The sequence below is a fragment of the Megascapheus bottae genome, chromosome 17 (genome assembly GCF_031878675.1).
Source record: "Megascapheus bottae isolate mThoBot1 chromosome 17, mThoBot2.hap1, whole genome shotgun sequence".
NCBI lineage: Eukaryota > Metazoa > Chordata > Mammalia > Rodentia > Geomyidae > Megascapheus > Megascapheus bottae.
Window position 1 is genome coordinate 31,624,655 of NC_143525.1, and position 26,941 is coordinate 31,651,595.

At 51.3% G+C, this 26,941-nt stretch overlaps 3 protein-coding genes across 6 annotated transcripts; 2 read left to right on the forward strand and 1 right to left on the reverse strand.

Moving 5' to 3' along the window:
• The first annotated feature begins 344 nt into the window (after positions 1-344).
• On the forward strand, positions 345-8,152 carry Phospho1 (phosphoethanolamine/phosphocholine phosphatase 1). Its single transcript, XM_090350655.1, has 5 exons — positions 345-650; positions 1,710-1,777; positions 5,343-5,454; positions 6,236-6,366; positions 6,819-8,152. Exons 3-5 carry the CDS (start codon positions 5,410-5,412, stop codon positions 7,696-7,698), a joined length of 1,056 nt encoding a protein of 351 aa, XP_090206781.1. The 5' UTR covers positions 345-650; positions 1,710-1,777; positions 5,343-5,409; the 3' UTR covers positions 7,699-8,152.
• A 101-nt stretch (positions 8,153-8,253) lies between these two features.
• Abi3 (ABI family member 3) lies at positions 8,254-20,586 on the reverse strand. The gene is made up of 8 exons (XM_090350661.1): positions 20,440-20,586; positions 13,634-13,801; positions 12,251-12,427; positions 10,876-10,961; positions 10,658-10,753; positions 10,408-10,538; positions 9,648-9,812; positions 8,254-9,335 (listed from the first exon to the last, which is right to left on the reverse strand). The coding sequence occupies exons 1-8, from the start codon at positions 20,554-20,556 to the stop codon at positions 9,163-9,165; spliced, it is 1,113 nt and encodes a 370-aa protein (XP_090206787.1). The 5' UTR covers positions 20,557-20,586; the 3' UTR covers positions 8,254-9,162.
• Gngt2 (G protein subunit gamma transducin 2) lies at positions 18,410-24,626 on the forward strand. Of its 4 annotated transcripts, none has more exons than XM_090350657.1 (4): positions 18,410-18,614; positions 22,296-22,378; positions 23,871-23,976; positions 24,398-24,626. In XM_090350657.1, the coding sequence occupies exons 3-4, from the start codon at positions 23,893-23,895 to the stop codon at positions 24,521-24,523; spliced, it is 210 nt and encodes a 69-aa protein (XP_090206783.1). In that variant the 5' UTR covers positions 18,410-18,614; positions 22,296-22,378; positions 23,871-23,892; the 3' UTR covers positions 24,524-24,626. The 4 variants fall into 4 exon arrangements, with proteins under 4 accessions (XP_090206783.1, XP_090206785.1, XP_090206784.1 ...); XM_090350658.1 differs by lacking the exon at positions 18,410-18,614 and adding an exon at positions 20,542-20,836 and having other exon boundaries at positions 22,276-22,378; XM_090350656.1 differs by lacking the exon at positions 18,410-18,614 and adding an exon at positions 20,542-20,836.
• Positions 24,627-26,941: the final 2,315 nt, after the last annotated feature.

The window sequence follows — 26,941 nt, forward strand, 5'->3', positions numbered from 1 at the left end:
GCCGACGAGCCCGCGGGCGGTGGAGGTAAGGTCCGCAGAGCCCCGGCACCGGCAAGAGTGCCGGCAGGACTTCCGTAGATGCCCACGGCCACGCCGACGACGGTGCCCTCCACCCAAGCTCCGCGGACGGGCGTCGCGTCTCCCCCTCCTCCCCATCCCCAGCCTCCCGAGCCCAGTCAGTCCCACCTTAGCTCCGGCTCGCCGAGCCGCCCGGGCAACATGGAGGCGTGGCCCGCGGGAGGCCCGCCCCTTGGATGTGCACCGGCACCTCCGTGATTGGTCAGTCTCTTGTGACGTACGGAGACTGCGGTGGACCCCAGTGCTGCGGCAGCCGCAAAGCCGGCCGCGGCTCCGGCTCCGGCTCCGGCTCCCGGGCATTTAAAGGGGACGCGGCGGCGGCGGCGGTGTCCCGGGGGAATGGGGGGCAGGTGGGGGGAGCCATCCAGACGCACGTCATCCACGGTCCTTCGGGACTGGAGGGACTCGTGAGCCGGAGCCCAGGAATCCGGGGGTGGATAAAACACCGCGCCCCCCCAATTCGTAAGCACCCCGTGCTTTAATCCTGCGCCCTAATACCTTAGCCAGACCCCCCTCCCCACTTTTTACACTCAAACTCAGCCGGGACAGACCTCTGCCACCGCCGCCCCCACGTGAGTCCTGGGTTCCGGGAGGTGGGGAAAGCTGGGGTCCCAGGGTTGGGGTGGGAGGCCGTGTAGAGTTTGAGGACCCTTCTTCATGAGGCGGGGAGTCCCCCCGCCCCGAGCAGAGGCACGAATGAGCCCCTTCTTCCACCCCGAGAAACGGGGTTCCCAGGGGTCCCTCTGCCCCTGACGGGCGAAGTCCTCCCCTCTCCCGAGCTGCGCACCCCCTGCCCGCATTAGGGGGAAGCGCCCGCCAGCTGGGGGTGTGCCAGAGTGCCTGCTTTCCAGTCACCTCTAAAAATATCTCCCCCCACCCCACACCCCACGGGCAGCTGCCACCTCTCTGCCCCTACTCAGTGAGGAGCCCGGCTCAACTTATCCACCCAGGCAGGGAGAGCCCAGAGGTGACTCCTGGTCCCACATTCCTTGTTGGCATCAACGCACAGACCCTCTCAAGACAGAGCTCACATCCCAGAGAATCTTCCAGGGAAACAGGGGAACTCCAGCTGGCATTCCCAGGAAGTGCCAGATACCCCCTAGTTCTCATTCTGACTGATGCTGTGGGACTCCTATGTTAGCTTCATCTCTCTGTGCCTTTTTTTTTTTTTCTATTTTCTATTTCCTATTTGCATGGAAGGTGATGAATTTGGGGGTGGAGATTGCTATCTGGGGGCGGGGAGGAGATTTAGCTCTTCGTTTAAATCCTGGGTGTTGGTGGCTCACGCCTGTAATCCTAGCTACCCAAGAGGCTGAGATCTGAGTTTAATGGTTCAATGCCAGCCTCAGGCATGAAAGTCTAAGAGACTTTTTTCTCCAGTTAACCAATAGAAAAGCAGAAGTGGAGCTATATCTCAAAGTGGTAGAATCGTAGCCTTGAGCTTGGAAGAGCTGAAGGATCACTCCTAGGGCTATAGTTTCCAGCCCCATGACCAATCCAAAAAAGAGCATTTGTGTCAAAGCTGGGAGGGGCAGGAATCTGTGATCCCCAGTGGAGTCAAACCAGCAGACATTGTTGGTAAGTAGGACTGAAACAGACTGTAGGAAGCCTTACTTTTCTCCCTGCTCCAGCCTTCAAGAGGAGATCCTGCTCCCTTCTCTCAGAGGGACTCTGATCACTCAGGGCAAAGCTGCTGGAGGTGAGTGACTTTTCATGTTACAGGAGCAAGTTAGGGACAGGTCCCTGGTCTGCTGTGGTATAGGGGTAGGGTGTCACTGCATGGCTTTCTCAGTTGGAGGGAAAGAACCCCAGGTTGCTTGGCTTTCTGCTCTGAAAATGAAGAGAAACAAGAGTAAAACAGTAAGTGTTTAAATTGATTTCCCTAAATACTATTATCAGAGTAAATGTGACTATTTGTTTTTATTTTTTTTCTTTTTGCCAGTCCCGGGCTTAAGCTCAGGGCCTGAGCATTGTCCTTGGATTTTTCTCAAGGCTAGAACTCTACCACTTGAGCCTCAGCGTCACTTCTGGCTTTTTCCAAGTATGTGGTACCAAGGAATTGAACCCGGGTCTTCGTGCATGCTAGGCAAGCACTCTACCAGTAGGCCAAACTCCCGGCCCCTGTTGTTGTTGTTTTGTTTTGATTTTGCAAGTCCCAGGGCCTGGGCACTGTCCTTGGACACTTTTGCTCAAGGCAAGTGCTCAGCCACCTGAGCCACAGTGCCACTTAGGCTTTTTCTGTGTAATTTGGTACTGAGGAATTGAATCCAGGGCTGCGTGCATGCTAGGCAAGCACTTTACCACTAAGCTACACTCCCAGCCCTGACTCTGTCTTTTACTATGGGAAATTACACGTTTTGAGCATAATTAAAGACCAGTAAAATATTCAAAAAAGAGGGGGAGGATCAAAGTACTAAGACCCTTTCTATGAGATTAAAACTGGCCTTAACCTGGACAGTAAAAAGTAGCTCATGTCAGTACTTGGGCAGCAAAGGCAGTAATAACATGAGTTCAAGACCAATGCACATCTTTAAAAAAAGAAATTTGGGGCCAGGAGTTTGACCTAGTGGTAGAGTGCCTGCCTAGCATGCAGGAAGACCCAGTTTTGATTTCTAGGTACCACATATGTAGAAAAGCTGGAAGTGGTGCTGTAACTCAAGAAGTAGAATGCTAGCTTTGAAGAAAGCCCAAGGACAATGCTCAGGCCCTGAGTTCGTGCCTCAGAACTGACAAAAAAAAAAAAGAAAAAGAAAAGAAAAGAAAAAAATTTAAGCTGTTCATGGTGGCTCACACCTGCAATCCTAGCTACTCAGGAGGCTAAGAGCTGAGGATGTGGTTCAAAGCCAGCTTGGGCACTAAAAAGTCTGTGAGACACTTGGCTCCAATTAATCACCAGAAAACCAGAAGTTGCATTGTGGCTCAAGGGGTAGAGCAGTAGCCTTGAGCTGATAAGCTCAGGACAAAGGCCAGGCCCAGAATTCAAAAAAAAAAAAAAAAAAAAAGAGCGAAATTTCATTTCTATATGGCTGGTGGTGATGATGTCTCTGTATCTTTCTGTCTGCTTTTGGTTTCACTGCCTGCTTGACACATGCCTGTCTGCATTTGCTTTTACAATGGGAGTGGTGTCTCCTGACCTTTCTCCTCTGACTGCCAGGCCCTAGAACACTCATGATATCAGCCTGGATTAACTGAGATCTGACTTGCCTTCTTCCTCCAGTATAAGCCATTCTGTAGCCTCTAAAGCTCCTTCACCTGCCCCACCCCTGCCTCTCATCTTAAACCTGGGTCTCTTCTCTCAGAGCTCTTTCGTTCACTGCCCCAACGAGTTTTGCCCTTCCCTTTTTTTTTTGCCAGTCCTGGGCTTGAGCTCAGGGCCTGAGCACTGTCCTTGGACTTTCTCAAGGCTGGAGCTCTACCACTTGAGCCTCAGCACCACTGCCGGCTTTTTTCTATGTATGTGGTACCGAGGAATCAAACCCGGGTCTTCATACATGCTAGGCAAGCACTTTAACCACTAGGCCAAACTCCCGGCCCTTGCCCTTCCCTTTGCCAACTCAATTTTTTTGTGTGTGTGGGTCACAGGGCTTGAACTCAGCCTGGGGCCTGTCCCTGAGCTCTTCAAGGCTACCACCCTACCCATGAGCCAAGTCCCATTTCCTGTTTTCTGGAGAGTAGATGGAGATAAGAGTCTCAGGTCCTTTTGTGCTCAAGCTGGTTTTGAACCTTGTTCCTCAGATCTCAGCCTCCAGAGTAGCTAGGATTACTGGGATGAGCCACGCACAACCCCTCCAACTCAATTTCTTGACTTAAAATTCCTTTTGGAGCCAGGCGAGGTGGCTCATGCCTGTAATCCTAGCTACTCTGGAGGCTGAGATCTGAGGATCAAGGTTCAAAGCCAGCCCAGCCAGCCCGGGCACTAAAGAACATGAGACTCTTATTTCCAATTAATCACTAGAAAATGGGAAATGGAGCTGTGGTTCAAGGGCTATGGAAGTAGCCTTGAGTTGAAGAGCTCAGGGACAATACCCAGGCCTGGGGGTAGGCCTTGAGCTGAAGAGCTCAGTGACAGGGTCCAGGCCCAGAGTTCAAGCCTCATGACCCACACACAAAAAAAGACCCACGTCCCATCTCTATGGAAAATAATATGTGTAATCAGGGAATAGATAAACAGGAGATATCTCTGGAGGGCTTCCATAGCTTATGTCCTGTTCCTGAGAAGTACCATTCTCTGTCCTTGACAAAGTCAGAGGGGTTTAAAGTGTCACCTATTTTTTACCACCAGAGGGCAGCAGACACCAGACCTTTGCTCCTCCATCTCTTGCCTCTCAGTATCCCTCCCTTTCTTTCCCAATGGCCTCTGATGTCTCATTCAACCATAGATGGAGAGGTGGGAGAGTTTGCAGGCACTGAAAGCTGTAGATGATGCTCTTTGTAGCTGCACTGATAATAGCCCCAAGCAGTCAAACCTGATCCCCAAAGCCATGCCACAAAGTCTAGCAGATTTCCACATGAAGCTCAATTCGGCAGGACCCTGGAAAGCACTGGGGAGGACCAGTCCTAGATCAATTGTAAACAGCATGGCATGGACCAAGAAGAGAGTTATTCTCTCTGAGCCCTTCTGTGCTGATCTCATAAGAGGGATGATCAGTGAGAAAATATTTGTACAGGGAACTGGAACACCATGATAAAGCCTACACATGCAGGAACTCTGTTGGTAATGGAGGAAAAAGCCCAAGGAATAGGCCTCTGAGATCTGGGCTGAGATGAGCTTTGGGAAAATGTACGAGCCTCAGACTCCAGTGGTGCCATCTGCAACCTCCCTGGTATGCTTGGGGACCATATGCAGATGCTAATAAGGTACTTCCTGGTCTGTGTCAATTAATAATTTGATTTTGATGAGACCCTGGTAAGATTCCTGTTGTTTTGCTCTGTTTTTGTACTGTCACTGGGGCGTGATTTCAGTTTCACACCCTCACTTGGCTTTTTCTGCTCAAGATGGGGGCTCTATCACTTGAGTCACACCTTCACTTGTGGCCTTGCGTTTTTGCTGGTTAAATGGAGAGAAGAGTTTCATGGATTGGCTCAGATCACAGCCTCTTGGGTAGCTGGGATTGCTATAGACATAAGTCACGAGCCTCCAGATATTGCTGAGGCCCTGGGATAGAACCTATGGTTTGGCAGAAGAGATAAGACCAGGTGTGCCTGGATGGTGGAAGCAAAGCCACCAGACTGGGCACCCTTAAGTAGGTTTTTATGGTTGTTAGGTGCTCTTGACAACAGCTGGAAGCCAACAGATTCCCTAGACGTGGTGCTCAGGGTGATATACTGACAATGAGCGGGTGTTTTCCAGTTGTCGGCCTCCGATGCCTGTCTAGGGTAAGTGGGTCCCTATAGGATGAGGCCACTTTTCCAACATGGAGTAGAAAGCTCCCATCCAGACATTGCAGGTTTTCTCTCCCGTCTACTGGAGCTCTACCAATCCTTGGAAGCCTCCATCTCAGGGGTGGATCTGGATGCTTTCCATCCTCAAGTCCCAGCCCCTGAGACTCCCAGTTGGTGAGACCACAGGATGACTCTAGAGATGAGGGGGAAGGGACAGTTCAGTTAGGGTGGCAGGGAAAGCAGGTTCAAATCCCAGCTCAAAAATGAGGAGCATGAACTCCTGTTTTACAAACTTGCTAAGCCTAAGAATATTAGCAAGTGTGAAGGAGAAGACCGGATCTAGCATCCATCCCATGAACTGGGACATACAGCCAGGGCATGGTGGGGAGAAAGGCAGCAATAGATATTTCTGCATCTGCACAGATGTGTCTTTCTTCCTATGTAGCCATTGACAAGCGTAGGTGGCGTTGACATGCAGCTATGAGCGCCTGCTGTCTCTATGTGCTTGCCTTTTTTAGTCCCCTGATACTTCCAAGTTGTCTCCCATCCTCTCCCATGCTGCCTCTCTTGTGCCATTCCTTTCTGAACATGAGACCTAGTCCAAGATCTTATTTCCTGGACCCTCTTCCTTGTCTTCCTGTCTGGCAGTCTGATTCTACCCTCCCCTAGCATGATGACTTCCCAACATCCCCTCTTGTCCCCATTCCCTGCCTCCCTCTTCCTCTGCTTTTTTAGCCACTGCTGCTGTCTCTCCTTTCCCTTACCTGTCTCCCAGGTATGCCGTGGTCTGGTGGGGGCTTCTACCTCCCCAAGCCTCACTGCTTCTCCTGCTGCCTGCTTGCTTCGGACTCTGGCAGACACCATGGCAGAAACCCCAACTGCTGATTCGTTCCTCCCAGGGAATTGGCAAGTGATTAGTGACTAGCTGTCAGCTCAGGACTGGAAAAGTCCCTGCAGAATTACCTGTGTCCTGTCCCTGGTCCTCTGCATGGTACCAACCATTTTGTCTGACAACAGCTCCCCTAAAGAGGCTTCTCCAGGTTTTGTGTGGTCAGCATGCCCAGAAGGCTTGGCAGTCACTGTCCACAAGCTAACCGGTTCCCTCTGTCTGCCTGTTAGAAGGGAGTAGAGTCTTCCTGACACCTTTTTGTGGTCATCAAGCACACAGACCACCAGAAGTCACCCAATCTGTCTAGGCTCAAGTTTTTAGGCCTAGCCTGCCCCCCAACCCCATCAACCCCAGTGTGGCTGAGAGATAGCAAGAAGGGACCGGTAGGGACAGCGCGGGGTGAGAGGGGTTGGGGGGGTCCTGACAACCGCTTGCTCTTCCAGTTTAACCAGCCTTGGGTCCTCCTCAGGTCTTCGACGTGCCAGCACCTCTGGCCCAGGGCCGCTAACCAGCCTCTCCTCGGCCGGCTCCTGCCGCGCCGCCTCTCGCTTGCCCCCTCCTCCTGCTGCTTCTCTCCCCCCTGCTCCCAGGACGGCAGGATGGCGGCGCAGGGCTCGCCACGCTTCCTCCTGACCTTCGATTTCGATGAGACCATCGTGGATGAAAACAGCGACGACTCGATCGTGCGCGCTGCTCCCGGCCAGAGGCTGCCCGAGAGCCTGCGCGCCACCTACCGCGAGGGCTTCTACAACGAGTACATGCAGCGCGTGTTCAAGTACCTGGGTGAGCAGGGCGTGCGGCCGCGGGACCTGCGCGCCGTCTATGAGGCCATCCCCCTGTCGCCGGGCATGGGCGACTTGCTGCAGTTTATAGCCAAGCAGGGCTCCTGCTTCGAGGTTATCCTCATCTCCGATGCCAACACCTTCGGCGTGGAAAGTGCGCTGCGTGCCGCCGGCCACCACGGCCTATTCCGCCGCATCCTGAGCAACCCGTCGGGGCCCGACGCCAGGGGACAGCTGGTCCTGCGGCCCTTCCATACCCACAGCTGCACGCGCTGCCCGGCCAACATGTGCAAGCACAAGGTGCTCAGCGACTACCTGCGCGAGCGGGCTCGCGACGGCGTGCACTTCGAGCGCCTCTTCTACGTGGGCGACGGCGCCAACGACTTCTGTCCCATGGGGCTGCTGGCGGGCGGGGACGTGGCCTTCCCGCGCCGCGGCTACCCCATGCACCGCCTCATCCAGGAGGCGCAGAAAGCCGAGCCCAGCTCCTTCCGCGCAGGCGTGGTGCCCTGGGAAACCGCCGCCGACGTACGCCTCCATCTGCAACAGGTGCTGAAGACGTGCTGAGGACCGCCGCCGCCTGCAGGGGGCGCTCGAGGCGACGGCGCGGGGCCGGCCCGGCCGAGCGGGAGGGGTGGGGGAGTGGGAAAGACAAACCTAGTTTTACCATTCCCTCTTCCCGCTCGCTTTGCTCACGTCCCTCTGGGAATTTCTGGAGTTCTGTCCGGGGTGGGGGGGAGATCTGGGGGAAGGGGCTTGGGGAGCGGGGTTCGGAGCCGTCCCAATCTATGCAGTTACCCCCCCAGCTCGGCTGCCTCCCCGTTTCCACGGCAATCCATCCATCCTGGAGTCTGACCCCAGAGGGGAGGGGAGGGCATGGTGTGCATGCCTCTTAGAAAGGTAGCAGCAGTGTTTCCAAAGCATCCAGGCTTCCCAACTGGGACGAAGGTGCGAGAAGGAACAACTCCCACTGCTTTACCGGCTGCCTCGGCCTGTGTAACCTCCTCTCCCCGAGTCTTCTCTCCACGAGACCCAGGATTCCCCCACGTTTGCCAAGCCGCACACCAGACCCCCCTGTCCCTCCCCCCCTCCCCCCCCCCCCCCCCGCGGACAGATGACAACTCCAGGCCTCCTTGATCTTGCTTCCGCCCCTGCAACTCCACCCTATTGCTGTACTTGTTAACACCTTCTTGCCTGCCCTCGGCCCCCAGCCCATCCCACCAATACCCCAGAGCCAGGAGAAACCATTGCTTCCTGGTTGTGGGACGAGGTAGCACACTGTCCACCTCGGGTTAAGACCAACCAGGGACCTCTGAGCGTGAGATTGTGTCCCTCGCACCCCAGCCTCGTCTATGCAGCAAGAGACCAGGGACTTCACCAAAGTCATCCTCCACGCCCCTCTCCTCCCCAAGGAACCGAAAGCCATGATGTTTTTAAAAGCAGAGCCAGGGAAGTCCAAGGTCCTCTTCCCTCTGGCATTTTAGACCTATAAAAGGAGGTGAAGAGGGATGCAGTGACTGAGCTCTCTTGCGCCGTTTTCTGAGGGGTGAGATACTCTTCCATTAGGTGGGAGGAGACGTTGGGCTTGAGGAGCCAAGGCTGAATGCAAGCAACAGGCAAAAGGGTAAGGGATGTCAATGGCTGCTCCAGATGCAGGTAGTGAAAAAGTGTGGCAATCCATCCAGAACAGTCTATGGGGTTCTACTGTGCAAGAGCCTTATAAACCAGCCATCCCTCCCCCTCTCTGGCCTCTTAATCTTGCAAGGCAGTTGTTTGGAGATTATCAGAGTTTTATTACAGGCAGGCACTTGCAGGTAGAGACCCCAACTTACATGGAGTAGAGATCTCTGGACAAGGCCTCCAGTTCTTTTTCACCTATAGCCAGGCCTCTTCTGGCAATAGGGGATGGAATTGAAGGCAGCTCCAAGCCCAGAAGTGGACTGGTCAAGTCCAGTGTTGACTGGAGCTGTCTCTAGTCTGGGGTTCAAGGCCCTGTGGCTCCTGAGTTCATGCAGGGAGAGCCCTGTGTGGTCAAGGCAGTGAGCAGCTGGGCTCCACATAGTTCCCAGGAAAGAATCCCGAGCCCTCTGAGCTGACTCCCTCACACCAGCCATCCGAGTAGCGGCGTGTGACGCAGATGGTGGTGCCCGCAGAGAAGGAGAGCTCGTTGTCCTTCTGACGGGTGTATGGGTACAATGTCACCACTGCAGGGCAAGAGAAAAGGGTGCCCCCATGAGATGTGCCTAGAATCCTGAACTCGAGGTAGCCCCTGAGGGTGAAGGCCACAAGGAGGAAGCTTCTTTCAAACCCTGGGGATTCCTTCCCAGCTCAGTTAATATTGTCAGCTGATCTCAGCTTAAGCCAGAACTCCATCTGAAAACTGGGAAGGGGTTCACCTTGGCGGAGGGAAGAGGAAATGCCTTTGGGATATGTAGAAGACTTGGGGATGGGTGGGCAACAGACTAGAACCCTGGCAGCAAGGTCTGGTGCCCTTTTAGTCCCAAGGGTCTGGGTACCTTTCTCCAAGTATGCAGCAGGCACCCAGCTGGGCTCATCACTTCCAAAGCCTGGCGGGGGTGGGGGCAGCAGCCCCAGGGCATCATCTCCCTCGGTGGACAGAGGTGGGAGCAGGTCCAGGGGCAGGGGCAGCTCTGGGGGTGGGGAGGAGGAACATAGAAAGTCTGCACTTGTGTGGCTCTGGCCACACCCACGCTCCACTCAGGACTCTGCTTGAAGAGACCCCAGCATCCAGCGATTTTAGGGTTCCTCCCACAGGACCTCCATGTGGAGGTGCTGAGAGACCTTGGAAGGGCTGAACTGTACCAGGTCGCTCAGTGGCTTAACTAGGTGTAAAGATCTTAAGGTTAGCCTGGCACGGGTGACTCACACCTGTCACTCAAGCTATTCAAGAGGAGCTCAGTATGAAGCCAGCCCAGGGCATGGAAGTCCATGAGCCTCTTAACCAGCAAAAAGTCAGGAACAGAGATGAGGTTCAAGGGTAGAGCACGTCTTGAGGGAAAAAAGACAGCTGCCCAGGCCCTGACTTCAAACCTCAGCACCAGAAAAGAGGAAAGCAGAGGTTGAGAAGTTTCCAGTACCCAGCCTGGTGTGAAGTAGGTTCCAAGTTTTTAGTTCACTTTTTGTGCCTCCCAGTGCCCCCCTCTCCGTGGGGAGGCTGGAGCCCAGGGGGTGTGGGGGGAGAGTGGGGTGGGGTAGGTGGGGAGGCCTGTCACAGATGGAGAGAGACAGGGAGACGGGGTTTGGGGGTCGCCTTACCTGGAGGGGGCACAGGCAGCGCTTCCAGCGGTGGAGGAGGCAGGAAGACCTCGATGGCGACAAGAGGAGGCGGGGCTGGGGGCGCTGTTTGCCCCTTGGCTTGGGGGACCCCTCCGACCCCTTCTGCGCTGCTGGAGTCCAGGGCAAGCCAAGTTGAGGGTCCCCTCGCGGCTGGGGCCGCGCCCCCGGGGTCTCCCAGGGGACCGCATCTCACCTCCACCTCCACCCACTTGGACTTGGGGGCGCTTACCCGGCCGAGGTCAGGGAAGAGGCGGATGAGGCGGCGGAGAGTTTGCCGTCGGGCACCACGGGGAGCTGCACGGGCTCGGGGATCCGAGGGGCTCTCCTGGGGGCGGGGGCCGAGGGGGTGAGGGAGAGGGATGGCTGGCCGAGGGGGAACTTGGGCTGGCCGGGGTCGGATGGGGGACAGTCCCCGGACGTGCTGTCTGGGTGACCAGCAGGCCTTACCCCAGCGTGGCAGACGTAGGTGTGGCAGGCGCCTTGATGCTCTTGCGAGACAGGGTCCCAGTCCGAGACAGCTGTGTGCTCAGGTCCTGGGAGGGAGGGCGGGAAGGCTGGCATCTGGAGTGGGGGGAAGGCAACCTCCCCCATCCCGGAGAGGAACTGGGGGGAGGGGCGAGGGAGAACTAGGAGGGAGGGCAGGGGCACAGCAAGTTCCCACTTCCCAGCCCCCACCCTCACCCCCGTCCGCCCTACCCCTTCCCACCCAACCGTGTCATCGCCTGAGTCGTGGGGCCTCAAGCGGCTTCGGGCACAGCCCACTCACAGTGTGAGGGCCACTTCCTCTGCACGACCACAGCGCCTGAGTGAGCCCCCAAACCATCTGAGAGCCCCAGCGTTTGCAGAGCCCGAGCTGAGGGCAGAGGGGAGGAGATGCACACCTCCACAAATCGCGCCTGTCACCTTCCTAGATCTCAAGGAAATGACTCCCACCCCTCCCCCCAGGTCAAGGCAGAGGCAGGCCGGACTGGGACACAGGGGGGGACTGCAAATGACAGGTCGAACCCCATGTTCAAGAGGCCCATCTGTAACACGTTCTATGTGAGTAGAAACCAGACAACGGGGACTTGAACTGAAGCATAAAGAATTAAGCTGGGGGCTGGGTAGCTAGCTCAGCAGTGAGCCTGCGTGCTGACCCAGGGTCCTCAGCTGGATCCACATAGCCACAAAGTTGGATGAAAAAAAAAAGAATTGACTGGTTTGGAGATCTCATAACCGAAGAAGGGAATCTAATTTCCTGGGTGGGGGTGGGTGAGTGTAGGTTAAGAATATCAAAGGGGTCATTTAGACACTGATCTTCTAATGTGAGAGGTGCAAGTTTGGAGAAGGGAAGCCCACGAGGGCTGGGGGTGCCCATGACCCAGGAGACAGGCTGAGAAGAAAATGCCAGAGTCAAGTGCTCCACCACCACGGCTCTCTTGTGTGTCTGCATCCTGCCCCTTCCCGCCACCAGCGACTCTCAGTGACTGCAGCAGTGTGGTGACCTCAAACCCCCAGACAGAGGAAGTTGCTGTTCTCATGTGGCTGGGGAGCCATTCCCATACCCACCCTGACGTCCTCGCTTCCCCTTCACACGCACACCCAGCACCCACAAGGGCTCAGTCTCACTTAACACATCCTCTGAACACAGGGCAAAGGCCAACTAAGGGAGGAGGGCATCACAGAAGGATGAAATCTGGGGGGGAGGGCAGGGAAGGGTTCAAGATGGTGGCTTCTGGGAATGGAGAAAGAGAAGTTGCAGTGCAGAATGTGAATGAATATGAAGAACAGATCCTTCGAGTGAGGACAATACGTGGGCAGTGGGAAAGAGGGGCACCCCTACCTTGATCCCATGACCAATGTTATCCAGGCAGCCAAAGTTGAGGGGCCTCCTGTAGTAGGGTGTGAGTGGAGGGAGAGCTTCGGGGGCAATGACCTTCTGGCCAGGAGGCAGCCGCTGAACGGTGGCTAAGGTGCCAATCTCCCTTCTGGCCACCTTCTCCATATGCATGTTGACCATCTGTGTGACAGATTTGAGGTGACTGTGGGGAGGGCTGGAATCTGTGTCCAACACCTTCCCTTTAAGAGGGGAAGAGGACAAAGGCTTTGGGGTGGGGATGGGATGAGTTTTGTCCCTTTGGAACAATTGGGAAAGGGTAACAGGGAGGATGGAACCACTTTGGAGCAATTTCCTGGTGGAAGAGAATGAGGGTTATTATTAGCTGAGCAGGAACAGGAAGAAAAGAGAAAACACAGTGTCCCTGGGGATGCTGGGAAAGGACTGAAGGACCTGTGGCAGGCTATGGAGCAGAGTGGGGTCACGGGGAGGTGGCATGGAATCCTAGCTGATCAGTTGCCCTGTTGGGATATAAATAAGTGAATGAACATCCCCTTGGAATGGTCCACGGAGAAGCCTACAGTGCTGTGAGGTGGAAGGAAAATACACCCGCCACTCAGGTGATGATGCAGGACTAGACCAAGTGGGTAGCTAGATCTGCGCATGTGTTTTAAGAGGGAATCCCTTGGTCAGGGATCCAGGAAGGAAGACAGCGGGTGTGCATGCCAGAAGGAAGGGGCTCTTCCTGGTCTGCCACGCAAGCACCCTGGATGAAGGAAATCCATTAAAACCTTGCCTCTATTTTTATGTAAACAGGATCCTTTTGCATCTCTTCTGTATTAGTCATGAATCATAATTGACAGATTCAACTTTCAGATATCCAGGGTGGCATTCAGAGAAAAATATATAATAGGTTATATATAGCATAATATAGATATACATGCAGCACATGTATGTATGTATATGTGCATATATATGCTGCCTTCAGGGAAATGTTAGTAGAAGACTCCAAAAGTTCAAGCAGAGCAGGTACTGGTAGCTCATGCCTGTAATCCTAACTACTCAGGAAGCTGAAATCTGAGGATCACAGAAGCCAGCCCAGGCAGACAAATCTGAGGCTCTTATCTCCAATGAGCCAGTAAGAAGCCAGAGTAGTGATGTGGGTCCAGTGGTAAAGTACCCACCTTGAACGGGAGAAAAAAAAAATCAAAGATATAGTTCTGAGTTTTGAGTTCAAGCCCCAGTACCATGTCTCCCCCACCCCCACCACACACAGTGAAACTGGCAAGTGAAGATGAAGAATGACATGAAAGGGATTTTGCTGCAAAAAACGTCTGAGTGGGCCCAAAGAGTTAGGGGTCAATACAGCCCATCTTCCCACCCCCTTACCTGGCCCAGAGTGCTCACGCGGGCCTCCACCTGCCGCAGGGCAGCCCCTTGTAGGTCCAGCATGTGCAGAGTATGCCCAGCCAGGTTGCCCACCTGGTAGGCCACACTGGCCAGTGCCTGGGTGGTAAAAGCCATGGTCTCCTCCAGTGCCTTCCGCTTGTCTGTGGCCTGAAATACACACAGGCCTGGCTGGAGGCCAGCACATTCCACGGGGGGTCTTGGCCGACTGGGGTAGAATGGGCAGGGACCTAGAGAAGGCAGCAGCTGAAATGGGAGGAAGCAGCAGGCCCTCGTGGAAGAGGTTTCCAAAAGAAGGATACAGTCAGAGGACCTGGGACATTAGCAAAACAAATGTACCTCAGAGACAGGGTACCCCTCCTCCAATAATCCCCTTACTGCCTTCCTGAGGACTTGAGCAACAAGGATCTATTTGGGGGTTACAGAATGCATAGTAGAAAAGAAAGAGGAAGGCATTGCTGATTGCAGATGTTCTTAAAAGCGAAAAACGGGGTGACATTGTCTAAGAAAAACTGCATTCATTACCTAACTTATGCAACTATAACCCTGTGTTCATCATCTTTTTTTTTTTTTTTTTTGCCAGTCCTGGGCTTGAGCTCAGGGCCTGAGCACTGTCCTTGGACTTTCTCAAGGCTAGAGCTCTACCACTTGAGCCTCAGCACCACTTCTGGCTTTTTTTCTATATGTGGTACCGAGGAATCGAACCTGGGTCTTCATGCATGCTAGGCAAGCACTTTAACCACTAGGCCAAACTCCTGGCCCGTTCATCATCTTTATAATAAAAAAATTAATTTTTTGGAAAAGTGAAAAAACAACCAGGTGCCACTGGCTCATGCCTGCAATCCTAGCTAATCAAGAGCCTGATATCCAACAAGGATCAAGGTTAAAAGCTAGTCTAGACAGGGAAGTCTTTAAGAATCTTTTTTTCAATAACTACCAAAAAGCCAGAGGTAGAGATGTAGTTCAAGTGGTAGGAAGTTTGGCCTAGTGGTAGAGTGCTTGCCTAGCCTGGGTTTGATTCCTTGGTACCGCATACATAGAAAAAAGCTGGAAGTGGTGCTAAGGCTCAAGTGGTAGAGCTGTATCCTTGAGAAAAGTCCAGGGACAGTGCTCAGACCCTGAGTTCAAGCCCCAGGACTGGCATACACACACACACACACACACACACACACACACACACACACACACACACAGAGTTAAAAACTAATTCATATTAGATCTTCAAATTGGTGTGTTCTAGAGTAATACCAGAAATCCATCCAGAATGGTTCCCATAAGCCTCTGTGCTTACCCCGCTCCCCGCCCCCCCATCTGCAGGTTGGTATTTGGACACTAATCTAAGGAAACTGCAGCCCAGAATGGGGTCACCTCCCTCGCTCATTCTGTCCAATTCCCAATATGCTGAGAATAAAATTCAAACTTCTGAACATAGCAGCCTTACACATGGGCTATTCAAGCCTTTCTTTCAAGCTTTCCTCTTCACTCTCACTCACCCCAACCCCTCCCTCCTTACTTATGCCCCTTCAGCTTGTTTTCTTCCTGAGCAAAATAGATGGTTTCTACTTCTCCAGTTTTGCACTTACAATATTTCCTAGAATCTTTTCCCCTAGTGAGTTTCAGCTTCTCCAAGAGGTCTTCCTTTCTCCGACCTAAGCTTCCACCTAGCACATCGCTCTATTGCTATCATATCAACCGTGTTTCTTTTTTCTTCATACTCTTTAACACTGTCACACACTATCTATTTACTTTTTTTTTTTTAAGGAGGGGATACTGCGGTTTGAATTTAGGGACCTGTACTGGGTGCTCTACCATTTGCCAGGCTCTCAGGCCTATTTGCTGTAGCTTGTTATTTAAATTGAAGTTCATTTTTTTTTTTTTTGCCAGTCCTGGGGCTTGAGCTCAGAGTCTGAGCACTGTCGTTGGCCTTTCTTAAGTGCTCTACCACTTGAGCCACAGCACCACTTCCAGCTTTTTCTATGTATGTGGTACTGAGGAATCAAATCTGGGTCTTTGTACATGAAAGCATTTTTTCAAGGTATGAAATTGGCCTTGGGTTGTGATTTTCCTTTCTCTACCTCCCAAGCAGCTAGGATTACAGATGTGAGCTGCTATATACAATTCATTTAATTTCTCTATATTATCTATTCTTATCCTCTTCAGAAAACAAACAAAAAAAAACCCAAATGCTGTGAGAGTAGGAAGTTTGTCTGCTTCACTGTGCATTCTATCCTGTGGGGTTCCCCCCACCCCCGCCCCATGTAGAAGACATTGTGGGTTGGTTGACAGATTTGATGGAAACTGACAGTTTTGCTGGGCACCTTGCTACCACATTCCTGACAGTGGGCAGGATTGCACTGCCAATTAGTAAAAGAGCAGCAGGGGGCAAGGAGTGGCTGAAGACAAAAGAGAATTTTTTGTCAGATCCAGATCAGATTGTGAAGGGCAAAACTTCTCTGGTGTCTTTGTTCCCCAAGCAGCTTACACCCCCTGGCTTGAGTTCCCTGTACTCTAGGCTGTACCTTTCTCAGGGGCAGAGCGGAGTCAGGACAAATTAGGATAGAGCCGGTACAGTTACAGATAAGAATGCATCCTGGCCCTCAGGACCTGTCAGTGGAGAGTCAACTGAGGGACACCTGGAAACCTCCAAAATAACCTGCCAGAACCTTCTGGGAAAGCCATGTTGTGGCCCTGGCTTTCATGACTTTCTGTTCTAATAGCAGAAAAGAGACATTCATTTGTATGTTGGTTTATATCTCTTCTATATACCCAACCACATTTGCATATCATCAGCCTATGTTACCAAGAACCTTGAATAGGCAAAAACAAAAGATCAACTTAGGATGTTGAATAAGAAAAGACAGTGGGTCTTGTTCGAATTCAAGATCTTCTTTTAGTAAGTGAAGAAATAGTCTCATCTCCTGGACAGGAAAAGTATCTGCTTAGGCCCAGTCCTGGATGCCTGGATATTCTCTGATTCTGGATTTGGTCTTGGATCAAAGTTAGGTCTGGAGGAACAAACGATCTGGGATCTTGAACAAGGTGATGGCTTGTTCATCATGCAAATGACTGCATGCAAACTCAACCAAGCCTGGCTAAGAACCCTGCAGTCTACCAGGCTGCTTTCCTCTCCCTTTCTCACACATTTCCTGACACCTGTTGGAGGTAGGGAGGGAGAAGACCCTCAGTCAGACCAGGCTAGGTAGCTGGTTGTGTGGTTGGGTTGCTTCTTCTGCCTAGAAGAAGCAAGGATCCTGGGAGTTTGACCTGAGTGGTTTTGTCACTTGGCTAGAGTGGAGTTTTATCCTCTTCATGAGCCCCTGGATGCTTCTGATGAACAAAATAACAATGATGTTACCTTCTTAAGGACTAGGCCCTAGGCTGTTTTATTACACTGTTGCATTTAACTCCTGTCTGCTTTGGAGAAGGTGTAAAAATCAGACAAGTTGCCAGGGGCCAGTGGCTCACACTTGCAATCCTAGCTAATTAGGAGGCTGAGATCTGAGGATTCTGATTCTTTGATAGGCCAGGCAGGAAAGTCCATGGGACTCTTGTCTCCAACTAACCACAGAAAACCAGTAGTGCTGTGCCTCAAAATGGTAGAATGCTAGCCATGAGCAAAAAAAGCTCGGGAATGCACCCAGGCCTCAAGTTCAATCCTCATGACCAGCAATATATAAATAAATAACCCTGACAGTAAATTTAAAAATAAATAAATAAATAAAAATAAAAGCTGGAAATGGAGTTGTGGCTCAAGTGATAGAGTGCTAGCTGTGAGTGGAAGAGTCAAATAAGAGAGAGAAGCCCTGCGTTCAAGCCTCAAGTACCAGCACCAAAAAATAAAAAATAAATATAAAAACATAAAAGGCATCAGAGAGGAAACTTGCTTGTACTTGATAAGGAACTCAGGTCTTCATGACTGCATACTTTGTGAGCCACCCACAAGCCCTTGGAGATGTATAGAAACTTAAAGGAACAGCAGGGGCTGCTTCCATCCTTGTCCATGGGAGCAAGCCTCTCAATGGTAGGCAAACCAGGCAGGCACCAAATAGTATGCCAGCTCCCCTATGGGCTCTCACTCAGCATCTGCCAGGACAAAAACTCAGTCTAGCTACAGGTTTAGAAAGTGGGCTATGGGGGGCCGGGAGTTTGGCCTAGTGGTAGAGGGCTTGCCTAGCATTTACAAAGACCCAGTTCAATTCCCAGGTACCACATACATAGGAAAGCTGGAAGTGGTGCTGTGGCTCATGGCAGGGTGCTAGTCTTAAGGAAAAAGTCGAAGGACAGTGCTCAGGCCCCCCTGAGTTCAAGCCCCAGGACTGGCAAAAAAAGAAAAAGAAAAAAGAAAAAAAGAGTCGGGGGTTTGGCCTAGTGGTAGAATGCTTGCCTAGCATGCACAAAGACCTGGGTTCGATTCCTCAGTACCACATACATAGAAAAAAGTTGGAAGTGGTGCTGTGGCTCAAAGGTAGAGCCTCAGGCACTGAGTTCAAGTCAGGACTGGAAAAAGAAAGAAAGAAAGAAAGAAAGAAAGAAAGAAAGAAAGAAAGAAAGAAAGAAAGAAAGATGGAAAGAAAGAGGGAAAGAAAGAAAAAAAATAGCCGGGCATGGTGGCTCACACCTGTAATCCTAGCTACTCAGGAGGCTGAGATCTCAGGATTAAGGTTCAGTCCAGGCACAAAAGGATCTGAGACTCTTATCTCAATCTCTAGAAAATGGGAAGTGGGGCTTGGCTCAAGGGTAGAGCATTAGCCTGGAGCAGAAGAGCTCAGGGACAACACCCAGGCCCAGGGGTAGGGCAGTAGCCCTGAGTTGAAGAGCTCAGAGACAACATCCAGGCCCAGTTCAAGCTGCATGACACACACAAAAATAAATAAAAAAGAAAAGAAAAAAGAAACTGGCCTCTGGAGTCAGAATCCTGAATTCAAGTCTAGGCTCTGCCACCACCTTGGAGACCTCTGATAAGGTGAGTCACCTTTACCAAATACCAGCTTTATTATAGGTGAGGAATAGTAGTCACCTCACAGGGCTGTTGGGGGCAGGGGATTGGGCAAGAAGGAGTCAGGTAATGGTTGAGAGCATTTTGGTATTTTTTGTCATCAGTGTTCTTTAATCTTCCATTTCTCACAGGCATTTGCTCCTCCTTTTCCCCCCACACTCTTATGTTAGGAGATTCCTGTCTCAAGTTTGGTTAAAATCCATTAGAAAAACAAAGTTTTAGAAAGCTGTGTGTAGTTGGCTCATGTCTGTAATCACTGCTATTTGGGAATCCAAAGTTCAAGGCTAGCCCAGGTAAAGTTAGTGAGACCCTTTCTCAAAAAAAAAAAAATTACAATGAAGCTTGGCCCAAGAGATAGTATAGCCCCCTCCCCCTCTCTCTTTCTGTATAGCTTTTAGTGACAGTGACAGAGTCTCACTAAATAGCCCAGTGACCCCAAATTCATGATCCTCTTACTTCAGCCTCCTGAGTGCTGGAATTACTATTATAAAAACACTCAACTCAGCATAGCTTGTCACTTTTAAGAGAGCAGAGGAGATAAAATGAAGGTGAGGCTCAAGTGGTAGCACACCGGCCTTAAGGGAAAAAAAAAAAGGCAGGGGCTGGGAGTTTGGCCTAGTGGTAGAGTGCTTGCCTAGCATGCACGAAGACCCAGGTTCGATTCCTTGGTACCACATACATAGAAAAAAGCCAGAAGTGGTGCTAAGGCTCAAGTGGTAGAGCTCTAGCCTTGAGAAAGTCCAAGGACAGTGCTCAGGCCCTGAGTTCAAGCCCAGAACTGGCAAAAAAAAAAAAAAAAGGCAAAGCAAAGCAAAAGCACAAAGCCCTGAGCTCAAGCTCTAGGACCAGCATGAGAGAAACAGAGAGAAAAAGAGAGAGCGATGAAGGAAGAAGAGGAAACAAGACAAAAAGTGCAGACAGTATCTTTAAATCACTCATCTGGGAGGCAGAATGGAGAGGAAAGAGCTCAGGCAGTCTCAACCAGCGAGTCCAGGGCTGCTGCTCAGCTAAGGGAGCTCAGACAAGTCACTTCACCTTCTGAGCTATTTTCATATCCACAACATAGCAAACACAGTAGCTGTCCCACGAGGCAGCTATGGGAGCAATGAAAGCATAGAGGTGTCCATGATTCACTTCCCTGCTCCAGGGCCTTTGATTCAGGAATCTAGATTCTCATTCCTGAGACACTCGCACATTTCACACACACACACACACACACACACACCACCACCACCACCAACAACAACAACAACAAACTGGTCCCCAATACCACTCTCCTTTTCTTTTCCCAGCCACCTGCTTCTAGGAATCATATCATAAGCCCTCTGCCATGGTGCCAGCCTCACAGTGACTTCTATCTGTCCTCAAGTACCAACCAACAAACTCCTTTCCTTTGCCCAAGTTTGTAAACTTGTCCCAAGTTTACAACAATGGGAAGTTCTTCTGAAATCTCTCCTAAAGCCAGCCTGAAAAATGGGATGAGGCTCAGGCACTGGGTAAGGGTGTTTGGGTTTCATGAACCTGGCTGAGGCTGGAGACCAGAATGGAGAGAGGATGCAGCCTGACTGGGTCCTCATATGGAGAAGGGGCTTTGCCAGCACTTGAGCAATATGGGATCCAGGCTGAGATTGGGGGAACCAAGATGACACCGAAGCCTGGAAGGAGAGGGTTTTTCAGCCAAGCCCCAGATCAGCACCTGTCAGGTGGCCCCTTGGCCCTGCCTAAGGCTCCACTGGCACAGGGGCCCGGTGCGCCCCCCACCCCATGTCCTGCCTGCATTCTCTCCACTTACTTTGGTGTAGTTGTCCTCACAGTAGTCAGCCACCCTCAGCAGAGCCCTGTGGTTGCCCAGCAGAGCCTCCCGGCCTGTGGGGATCTCAAACTCTTGCAACTGCTGTAGCTCCGCCATGGCCCCCAGCCTCAACGCTCCCCGGGGAGCCTCTGGTTTTGAGCCTCACGCTGCCCTTGATTGGTCGCTGGGCCTCCCCTCCCTCTTACTGCTTTTGGTTTCCTCTTCGTGAGAGACCCAAACCTGCTTGCAAAGGGCAGGCTTGCTCATTCCGAGACAGGAGGAAGTCAGTCCCTGCTCCCTGGGCCTGTGCCTCTCTGTCCTCTGCCTAGAGGAAGGGGGAAGCCAGTGGAACGTTTGGGGGCCCAGCCCCCAATCCCACCCAGCAGAGGAAGCCAAGGTCGGGCCGCTGTGATTACTCCCTGATCCTGGAGAGGAAACTAGTTGTTGGGGGGGGGGCGGTGAGGGGGGAGGAAGGGGCTGGACTGCTGGGGGGTGGATTTTCCACTCATGGAAGAGGGGAGGAAAGGGCAGAGGGTGGGGGCTTCCTTGGGAAGCTTGGGGATGAGTCACCTAGAGACAGGGGAATGGAGGGTGGATAGGATATGGAGATCAGTCATTCTGGGGGCACTGAGGATTAGCAAGGCAGCAGTGAAACCAGTGCAGCCAGCAGCAGGAGGAATCAGGGTTAGACACTGGGCAGATAGTGTCCAGAGATTCCTAGAAAGGTGATTATCAAGGCTGTGAAGCGTCAGGTTTGAAGTAGGTCTGTTCTACATAGCCTGTGTCTGGCAGAGGCAAGACAAGATGACACTGACTTAGATGAGACATTAGGAAGGACTTGGATTTGGGATGCAACCAGGCTCAAATTCTAGTTTAACTGGCTGGTTTTAGGCAGTAGTGGTGGACAGACCACAGAACCCAGCTAAAACGGCCTGGGCTCTAGTTCATGAATGAACAGCGGGGTTGGAATTGAAGTTTTGTGGAATCTTGTCCTGATCTCCAATTCTTTGAGCTCACAGCTGAGAATGGGACTTGGTCCTGAAGCAAGGGATGAGTGTTAGGCCTCTTCCTGCCCCATCCCTGCAGTCTCCTACAGGCAGATAATAGGAGAGGCCCATACTGGGACCACTAGTTTGGCCTAGTGTTAGAGTACTTGCCTAGCATGCATGAAGACCCAGGCTTGATTCTTCAGTACCACATACATAGAAAAAGCCAGAAGTGGTGTTATGACTCAAGTGGTAGAGCTCTAGCCTTGAGAAAGCCCAACGACAGTGCTCAGGCTCTGAGTTCAACCTCTGGGACTGGCAAAAAGAGAGACAGACAGACAGAGACAGAGGGGCCCTCACTGACCACAGTGGTTTCTTAGCACTGGCTTCTTGGCCATTAGGCAATTGTCAGCCAGAACATTGTTCTATGACGGAATGGAGAATGGGCCGGTAGATTCTTAAAAGGCAAAATAGTGGGGATCCAATGGGAGAGTCCAAAGACTTTAGAAAGAGAGTAATTAGGTGCTGATCTGAAACCTGTTCCTAGGAAAGAGCAGCCTAGGGCAGGCTCACAGGTGGGGAAAAGCCGGTGAAGGGAGTGTGGGGGCTGCAGGGCGGGGCTGGGGGAATGGCAGTCTGGAGGAGGGTCACAAAAGGAGCAGGACTGCTGCAGGGCCCAGGGAGGAGGTGGGAAGAAACTGGAGGGGTGGAAGGGCCTATTTCCTTCTTTCTGTCTGTGGGTGGAATGTGGGTCTAGGGTGGAGGTGTGGGGGCTCTGAGGCTCAGGAGGTAGCTGGGATTACAACCATGAGCCTGTGATCAGCTTAACTTCAGAGATTGGGGTTTACAGACCATCTGCTTTATCCGAAGATTTCTATGTAGCTAAGGAGAAGCCAGGCTTCCACACCATCTTGCCTGTGTCCTGGGTTGGACTGCACGCTCTTCCTTGGCAGGTGAGAGGGTTGAGAGGGCCCTGGGTGGAGCCCTGGACTAGTGTTAGTATTACTGAGGTTAGCCAAGCCTTCCCGATTACCTCCAAAAGACTGACAGCAATGTTTCTCTCAGCAATAATAAGAAAACAATGCATTGGGTTCATTATATGCTAAAGGCAGTATTTTAAACTATGTCATAGCCCTCACTCTCTCTCTTTTTTTTTTTTGCCAGTCTTGGGCTTGAGCTCAGGGCCTGAGCACTGTCCTTGGACTTTCTCAAGGCTAGAGTTCTACCACTTGAGCCTCAGCACCATTTCCGGCTCTTTTCTATGTATGTGGTACCGAGGAATCCAACCTGGGTCTTCATGCATGCTAGGCAAGCACTTTAACCACTAGGCCAAACTCCCGGCCCAAAGCCCTCACTCTCTTAATTCTCATAATAATTGTGTGAGGTACTACCATTATCATTCCCGTTTTGCAGATGGGGAAACAGCTTCAAGGAGGGTGAATGACTTGCACAGTACAACACAGCCAGGAAGCAAGAGAGCTGGGGTCAGAGCTAGAGTTCCGCTAGGTTCAGAGCCCTCGATCTTACACCAGAGGACATTCTCCTCTGCTACCCAACAAAGAAAACATCTATCTGGGTCATCTTATGGATTTGTCTTCCTCCAAGAAAGAAATTCTTCCCTTCCTTCTATCTCCTCCATAGAGAGATCCTCTGACAAAGATGATGCCTGCTCCATCACAACAGGACATTTCCTCTCCTCCAGAGCTTAGGGCAGAAGGGAAAGGGATCGAGTGAAGATGTGTTGAATGATGAGGGGCCAGAACTGAGACACATGGCAGGGAAGAAGAAAAAAGTAGGGATATGGGGCCAGGAGTTTGGCCTAGTGGTTAAAGTGCTTGCCTAGCATGCATGAAGACCCGGGGTTCCATCCCTTAGTACCACATACTTAGAAAAAGCCAGAACTGGTGCTGTGGCTCAAGTGGTAGGGCTCTAGACTTCAGAAAGTCCAAGGACAGTGCTCAGGCCCTGAGCTCGAGCCCCAGAACTGGCAACACACACACACACACACACACACACACACACACACACACACACACACACACACACACAGAGTAGGGATATGGCATGGCCCAGGGCTGCTGGCTCATGCTTAGAATCTAAGCAGCTCCGGAGGCTGAGATCTGATGATCATAGTTGAAAGCAAGCTTGGGCTGAAAAGTTCATGAGACTCTTATCTCCAGCTAACCACTAAAAAGCTGGAAATGGAGCTGTGATTCAAGTGGTGGAGTGCCAGCCTTGAGTAAAATAGCTAAGCAACAATGCCCAGGCCCTATGTTTAAGCCCCAGTAGCAGCACAGAAAGAAAGGAAGAAAGAAGGAAAGAAAGAGAGAGAGAGAGAAAGAAAGAGAGAGATGGAGGAAGGGAGAGAAGGGGAGAAAAAAGAAGGGGAGGAGGGACAGGGGTGTGGAAGGAGCAGAAAGAGCTGATGGCTTTGAGTCCTTCTAGGAGCAGGTATCTCCAAGGCAAAATGGCCCAGGAGCTCGGCGAGAAAGAGCTACTGAAGATGGAGGTGGAACAACTGAAGAAGGAGCTGAAGAGCCCCCGATTTCCAGTGAGCACCTGCTTCCTGCCCTCACCTCCTGCTCTCCATGTCTTCCATCCTGCCTGGAGGAAGGAGGGGATGATGGGCCCTTTCTAGAGGAGCAGTAAGCAATGCCTCAGGATGGGGAGGAGATGCAGAAAGAGGCTGGGGTCCCCTCTACTTGCCCAGAGGCAGGAGAGAGCTTTGGAGCCAGAGGGAGCCCAGTGGGTCCTGCCTAGTCTCCAGGCTGGACTGGTCAAGCATCCCACAAAGGTCAGAGTCTATGCTGAGGGTCAGGCCAAGGTCTCAGCACTCCTGCCTGCTTGACCCCTTCATCTCTGGCGTCTTTAGCTTCCATCCCGACTCTACCCAGAAGCTCATTTTCCTGCCAGTGGCCAAGTCGTAGATCCTGAAAAACTAAGGCTATAAACAAATTCTTGTGTTTTTACAGATTTCTAAGACAGGAAAGGACATCAAGGATTATGTGGAGGCCCAAGCGGGGAAGGATCCTCTTCTCAAAGCTATCCCAGAGGACAAGAATCCCTTCAAGGAGAAAGGTGCCTGCGGGATTAGCTGACAGCCCAGACTCCCTCGCCCTGAGTATCTGTCCCTCATGAGCCAGGACCAAATGTCTTGGGACACCCAGGATCTCCTCTTATTGCAATGAGTAAAGAAGCTGAATCCACTTTAAGTTCTTTCTTCCATCCATCTCTTCCACCTGCTGGATCTCTGTAGACCCCACTTGGAAACACCCCAGGGGGGCTTTGAAAGCTCAACAGGTGATGTATGGGTGGAAGGGAAGAGCTTGGAATACTCAGGGACAACCCTAGGAAGTATTCCCTAGTTCAGGAACTGGTGGCTCATGCCTGTAATCCTAGCGACTCAGGAGGCTGAGACCTGAGGATCACAGTTCAGTGCCAGCCTAGGAAAGTCTGTGAGACTCTTATTTCTAATGAACCACCAGAACCCCCAAAGTGGCTCTGTGGCTTAAAGTGGTAGAGTGCTAGCCTTGAATGAAAGAGTTCAGAAATAGTGCCCAGGCCCCAAGTTTATTCCCCATGACAGAAGAAGAAGAAGAAGAAGGAGGAGGAGGAGGAGGAGGAAGGGGGTGGGGGGAGGGGGGAGGAGGAAGAAACAGTCCTTCCTCCTAGACTTCCATCTTTGTTCTCCTCTCCCTTCCTAGAAAGGAAGCATTTCCACAGCAGGAAAATGGGACTAGAGGGCTGTCTCACCTTCTTGATGTGCAAGTCATCTTCTTCCTAGCCATTATATTACCCTAGATGGTCTGATGAGTTTGTAAAGTCATGATTTCAGAGTTTATTTAATATTGATGAGTGTCTATTATGTGCTTGGCACCAGAATATAAGAGTCAGCAGGCTACTTGGTGGAGAAGAAATGAAATTATTTTCGATTAAGTCAGTAAAACGTAGTTGTGTACTGGTGACTCGCAGTTGTAATCCTAGCTATTCGTGAGGCTGAGAACTGAGGATCGCACTGTTTGAAGCCAGCCTAGGTAGACAAAACTGTGAGACTCCTATCTCCAATGGACTAGCAAAAAGCCAGAAGTAAAGGTGTGACTCAAGTGGTAGAACCACAACATTGAGGGAAATAGCTAAGCAAGAGCAGAGTGCTCTGAGTTCAAGCCTTAGTACAAGCACCAAAAAAAAAAAAAAAAGGAACAAATGTTCTAACAGAGAGAGTATACACATAGCAGACAGACATTTGTAGTGATGGACAAGGCCAAGGTAAATGGCCAACTGGGGATGAAAAATAGGGAGGGGTAAAATGTGAAGCTGAAGAGGGATATCAAGGTCAAGCCTTTTTTTTTTTTTTTTTAACCAGTCCAGGGGCTTGGACTCGGGGCCTGAGCACTGTCTTTGGGCTTTTTCAAGGCTATCACTCTACCACTTGAACTATAGTACCACTTCCAGCTTTTTCTATGTATGTAGTACCAAGGAATCGAACCCGGGTCTTCATGCATGCTAGGCAAGCACTTTAACCACTACACTAAACTCTTGCCCCGGGGTCAAGTTTTGAAGCTCAGTTGTGAATTTGTGAGATAAAGATTGACCTCAGCCCTTAAGGGGAAGGGAAGGAAGGCATTTGAGTTGCTCAGGGGCCTCTCTGCTCTGTAGCAGAAGGAAGCCCTTCTTCCAGGAGCTGGGCTACATGGTAAGTGAGATTGCAAGGCCATGTCAACCGGGAACTGTAGACAAACATTCATGGTGTATCGTGTCCCCCACAACGTGAGAGTTGAGGGGCTCAACAGGAACCCCTGGAAGGCCTTTTTCATTCAGCTGAATGAGTGCCACGTTGGGTCCCAAGAAGAAGGACAGAGAAAGCCTCCAGAAGGAGGGCCCAGAGCTAAAGGGCTAGGTTGTAAATGGAGAAATGGCTAGCACTCCTGCTAGGAGCAATGTAAACAGGGGCATTTGATAGGAAAGAAAACAAAAACAAGGTGTGGTTTGGAGTTGTGTGGAGAGGTGCATGCCTGTAATCCCAACACCAGCAGGATTCCCAGCAGGTGCTACCTAGTAAGACCCTGTCTCAAAAAGCCATGGGGGCTGGGAATGTGGCTTAGTAATACAGTGCTTGCCTAACATGCATGAAGCCCTGGCTTCAATTCCTCAGTACCACATACACGGAAAAAAGCTGGAAGTGTTGCTGTGGTTCAAGTGGTAGAATGCTAGCCTGGAGGAAAAAAAAGAAAGAAAGAAAGAAAGAAAGAAAGAAAGAAAGAAAGAAAGAAAGAAAGAAAGGGAAAAAAGAAGCTCAGGGACAGTGCCCTGAGTTCACAAGCCCCATGACAGGTAAAAATAAAATAAAATAAAGCCCTAACCATATCGCTGATCTTACATACAACTACAAACTTGGCCTCCCTTCCCCACCAGGTTTCAGCCCAAAAGGACATCAAGAGTGAGGTCAGATGAGGGCATTGGTCTGAATCCAGGATCTTCAATTCCCCATTTCAACCTGGCCTCATCTCATCATTCTG